We start from the raw sequence: 5,108 nt of genomic DNA on the forward strand, positions 1-5,108 counted from the left end.
TATATATATATATATACACACACAAGCTAAAATTATTATTGTAAGTGAGGATACAAAGATAAAATGTTTAAAACCAACTACTCTTCACTAATATTTCTAATGTTATGTTCAATGATAGTTGATCCAACATATCTAATACTCACAACAGAAAACAACTCTAATTCTTAGAATAGATCTTGTGGAAAGTGCCTGCAGTAACTTATGACACAACATACTTATAAATACAATCACACAGGTGTCTCACACCTTTTCTTATTCCCTGCTTTGATGTGACTCACCCTCTCAGCTACTTTCTCCACCCCTTTCCTCAGCTCATGGGCCATGTCCCCCATCTCCAGGGCTTTGTTACTGCTGAAGCTGTTGAAGTCCTGCTGGTGAGCCATGCTCTGGTGCAGCTGGAACAGGGGGTCCCTCCAGGCCATCAGCAGTTTAAGAATCACCTCCGTTAACTCTTCACGCTGACACGCAAGAATTTAAACAGTTAAAAGCCACAGTTATGATAAGAACAGTATTTGAAGTCTCATTTCTACAGGTGTTGATTCGTCTGAAACTATATATAATATACTAATGAGGCTGGAGAGTTTGAGGAGATGGTTGCTGGGTTACTTAATTTAGCAGATGTGACATTAAGTGCATTAATTGATGGGACAGTTCTCTTGGGACGGGCTGCAGTTAAGTGCTTTGCTCAAGGGCACAGAGGTGATAAGACAGCAGTGGGATCAGAGAACACAGTCCATTAATGACAAGCAATGGCAGCAGAATCACACATGCTCGACATGATGAATGCACCTTAGAGCTGAACTTGCAATCCGAATGGGGACGTTTTTTTAGGAAGGGGTTGTTGGCTGATTAGAATGCTATACTCACAGCTAGTTTCTGTGCATTCTCTTTGCCGTTTGGAGTCAGTATGCTGGAGGTGTGACACTTGCGGTAGATCTTTCCAATATGGTTTTTGCTGGGCAGGAAATACTGTTCCTTTAGACAAAAAGAAAAGGAGAGAAGATGAGGGGATAGTTGTTTAGTTTATTAATTTTACAATTTTATATAAATATAGTTGTATTTAAATGTTAGAATACAATCATTATTTATCACTTTAGTCAACTTTTAATTGTATATAATTAATAATATTGATTTTATGCACTTTTAAAATATCTCAAATGTCCATTATTATTTAAATTCAAACTTTATATTAGCAAAAGTAGTTAATTTTGAGTTTTCATTATGCATTTTAAATATCTAAAAAGACTAATATTATTTTAATTCACACTAGATGTTAAAAAGAGTACATTTTGTTGTTATACATTTTATTATGCACTATAAAATATCTCAAAATGATCAGATGCACTTTTAAAATATTTTTAAAAATGTCTATTATTATTTAAACATACTTTATATTAACAAAAAGAGTTAATTTCGCTGTTATGCATTTTTATTATGCATCTTTAAATATCTAAACGTTTATTATTTTAATTAATACTTGATATTAACAAAAATAGTTAATTTTGTTGCTATACATTCTATTATGATAAATATCTAAATTAATATCTAAAAAGTCTTACATGATATTAGCAAAAAGAGTTGATTTTATCTGTATTATAAAGAAAAAAAATATTTCAGTCAGTTTATGCAATTTATGCTATTTTTTGTGTATGTAGTAAGTTGGTTGTTTTTTTCCTTTTTTAGATAAGTAGATTATTTAATTTAGATAATAACTTTAAGTAATAGTTATACAAATTAGCAATTCATATACTGTGCATTTTGATATACATGATCATTTTGCCTAAAATGCATTCTTGCATTACAAAATTTGGATATGATACTGTAGCATCTGCACAACATTTTACAGCCTCCTCACTTTACAAAGACAGTTGCATAAGAACAATTAGTAAGAAGAGACAGATGTGACTCACAAACTCTGAGTGCAGATCGTTGGAGAGGCTGTGCATTCTGGCAGAGTGCTGAATGACCCTGTCGAAGAGATCTGCCAGGGACGGGACGTGGCATCCTGATGGCCCATGTGCGCAGATGGGTGCAGAGGCGACCCGGCTGTGAAGATCCAGGCACAGAAGTGCCACAAGCAGCACAGCCACTGCAGGCAGAAACGAACCCAAAGAGAGAAAGAAATAGAGACAGAGAGTAGAAGAGCAGAGGGTTAGAGAAAATCTAAGTTCCTCAGAGAAAAGCAGGAGAGTACATCCACAGATTGAAAAAGAGTTTCTGATTCTAACTGTAGACAGCCACATGGGCTTCAAAAGCTAGCTGGTCTCCTTGAATCAGAGCCTCTGTCAGTTCATAGAAATACCTTGCTTCAGGCTCCTGGACATTCTGAGAGGAGAGGAGAGGTTGTGGAAAAGCAAGGGGTCGGACTGCTATTTAAAGTGCCCAGAGTTTAGGTGCTGAGGGACGAATCTGGCCATTAAAGAGAAGAGAAGAACGAAGGGGGCGGGCATGAAAGTGTGCGTGTGTGATGATGGCGTGATTGTCATAGTCCATTGTGTCTGTTCCTTCAATCAGATGGTGACTAATGCCGCTTCCCCCCACCGAAGTCCCTGAAGGCTACACACTTTAATTTTGCGTTCTTACCTCTTTAACCCTCTCTCTCATCTGTACTGTCATCTGACCCATCAGAGTAACATTGGGTGACTAGCATGCTTGCCTTCTGACATCCAACATAACCCAAAACGCCAGTGAGTCGTGCACTTTAAATAGTCATTGTAAGGAAAAAATATTTGACAGCGATGGACTGAGTTGTCTTTGGAGATTTTAATTAATTCAGCCATGTAAGTGTTCAGTGATGCATTTGAATAATTCCAAAGACTGGAAAATGCCATACATGAAAGTAAATATATATAGTAAACAAAATAAATGCATTTTTCTTGCATTGTAACATTAAATGGTGGTTAGAAATTTTTTATTTATTTATATTAATATATATATATATTATATTATATTATATTTATTATATTCATGTTGTTTTTTCATGTCTTGCATTGGTTGCATTAAATGAATTATATATTGCATTATATTAAATATTGAGGAGGATTGTATTAAAAGAGAATAGGAGAACTATGTATATGACCTATGTTAACACTATGCTGACAACACAGAGAATGTTTGTGAAGTATGAAATAGGAAGATAGTGAAAACTGGATATTTTTGAGTCACAGTGAACACTTAAGTTGAACAGTGTACACTGTTTCTGTTTTTTAAGACTCAGTTCACTCAGGGTGAACACATTGATCTGACAAAAGCCAACAATCATTGGAATTTGATGTTTGATGGGGCAAATACGATCTGCTTTTTCTTTTATCCCTTTGTGTTTGCATTCAACATGTCTTGCTGCATGTGCTTGGTAAGAGACACTTGACCTCAGACATTTGTGTTAGTGTGATTGGACGTTCAGTACCACTGTGACGACCATCATACTCCACCCGACCCTCAAGGCACGATATGTGTGGCTATGACAAGTCGACGTTAAACTGGATGGAAATATGACGTCAGAAAGCTGGATATGGTCAAACATAGACAGGGGGACTATTCTCTCAAATGTTCAGGGATGAAAATAGTATGCGGACAGAATGCCACTTCATATGATGATATGTGTGAAACAATTTGACAGAAGGGATAGGGATCAGGTGACTGGATATAAATCTGTAGATGAACATTATCTACAACTAAATATAGTTTTCTTTTGTTGCTAAAGTATTTACTCTTCCATTCAAAAGTTTGGGGTTGGTAAGATTTTTTTTTGGCTTTATTATGATAGGACAGCATAGAGCTGATAGGTAGCAAAGTGGGAGAGATGTGGGATCGGGAAAGGTCCTCAAGCCAGGATTCGAACTCAGGAAGCCCATAGCACAACAGTGCTATACGTCGGCACACCACCCACAAGGCTATCGACACCAATGTGGTTGGTAAGGATTTTTTTAAAAATAGAAATTGTTTGCATTTATTTGAAATAGAAAGTTTTGTAACATTATAAATGTATTTTTAACGCATCATTGCTGAATAAAAATATTAGTTTCTTTAAAAAAATAACCTTACTGACACCAGACTTTTGAATAGTATAGTGTTTTTCATTGCTGTTCAAGAACATAATTTAAGAAATGAGCCCTGCCATCATTAATGTGTATAATTAATTGAGCCACAAATCAAGATTTTTGCCTGTGGGGGAACAAAAACTTGTCATAAAAATCGTCTCCAGGTTACGTATGTAACCATGGTTCCCCGAAGGGAACGAGACGCTGCGTCGAAACGCTATGGGAACGCCTCCAGCGTGACCACGCTCTGAATCATATGTGTAATCAGTCCAGTGGATGGGCAAGACGTCACGGGCGGGGTGATGTAGCGACCAGGAAGTATAAAAGCACGTGCGGTGAAACCGGCGTCAGCTTCAGGAGTGAAGCAAGCGCTGGCAGGGATGCCGGAAGTATGGCCCTGAGACGCAGCGTCTCGTTCCCTTCGGGGAACCATGGTTACATACGTAACCTGGAGACGTTCCCCTTCAGGAACTCGAGCTGCGTCGAAACGCTACGGGAACGAGAATGCCCACGCCGCCAGACTTGCAAATCCCTGCCTAGTGTGGAAGAGCACAACTAAGGCGAGAGAAAAGGGAGCCAGGAATGGCTAAAGTAGGCGGGGGCCGCCCGAAGGCCAACTTCTGGAGGAGTGAGCCTTGACCCCCGAAGGAGAGGGGAGATCAGAGGGCTCAAGGCTATGGAATAGCATCCTGATTCACCACTTAGCATGAGCTTCTCTGGCCGGAGGACTCGGCCTCAGCGCACCGCGGAGGAAACGTGTAAGAAGAGGGTGTCTTCCCACTGAATGGCCACCGAGGGGAGTGGTAGGCTGCAATAGCCGCCACGAAGACCTCTAGGGTGGTGCGGGTCAACCCTGCGGATAAACAGGCCTGCAGGGAACAACCTCTCACCGGGGTGAAAGAACCGCAGCGCGGGCTTCCGAACCCCGGGAGCGGGCGCTGGATCTGGTAGTCAAGGAAGAAGATAGGGACTCGCCCGTCTACATTCCCTCCACTGGATCCATATGCGAAACCCACGAGCACAGCCGCCGCTCCGCCTCGGCGAAAGCGGGGCCGGCGCCGCGAGAAA

General features: G+C 40.0%; 1 protein-coding gene across 1 annotated transcript; it reads right to left on the bottom strand.

Annotated features, from left to right (window-relative positions):
* Positions 1 to 278: 278 nt before the first annotated feature.
* LOC107694228 (prolactin-like) lies at positions 279 to 2,379 on the bottom strand (the record flags this gene model as incomplete). The annotated part of the gene is made up of 4 exons (XM_016493866.1): positions 2,303 to 2,379; positions 1,911 to 2,089; positions 868 to 975; positions 279 to 458 (listed from the first exon to the last, which is right to left on the bottom strand). Coding segments are annotated over exons 1-4 (489 nt in total), but the record flags the coding sequence as incomplete, so codon positions are not given.
* Positions 2,380 to 5,108: the final 2,729 nt, after the last annotated feature.

This window comes from Sinocyclocheilus anshuiensis, unplaced genomic scaffold (genome assembly GCF_001515605.1).
Source record: "Sinocyclocheilus anshuiensis isolate Anshui unplaced genomic scaffold, SAMN03320099.WGS_v1.1 scaffold1316, whole genome shotgun sequence".
Classification (NCBI taxonomy): domain Eukaryota; kingdom Metazoa; phylum Chordata; class Actinopteri; order Cypriniformes; family Cyprinidae; genus Sinocyclocheilus; species Sinocyclocheilus anshuiensis.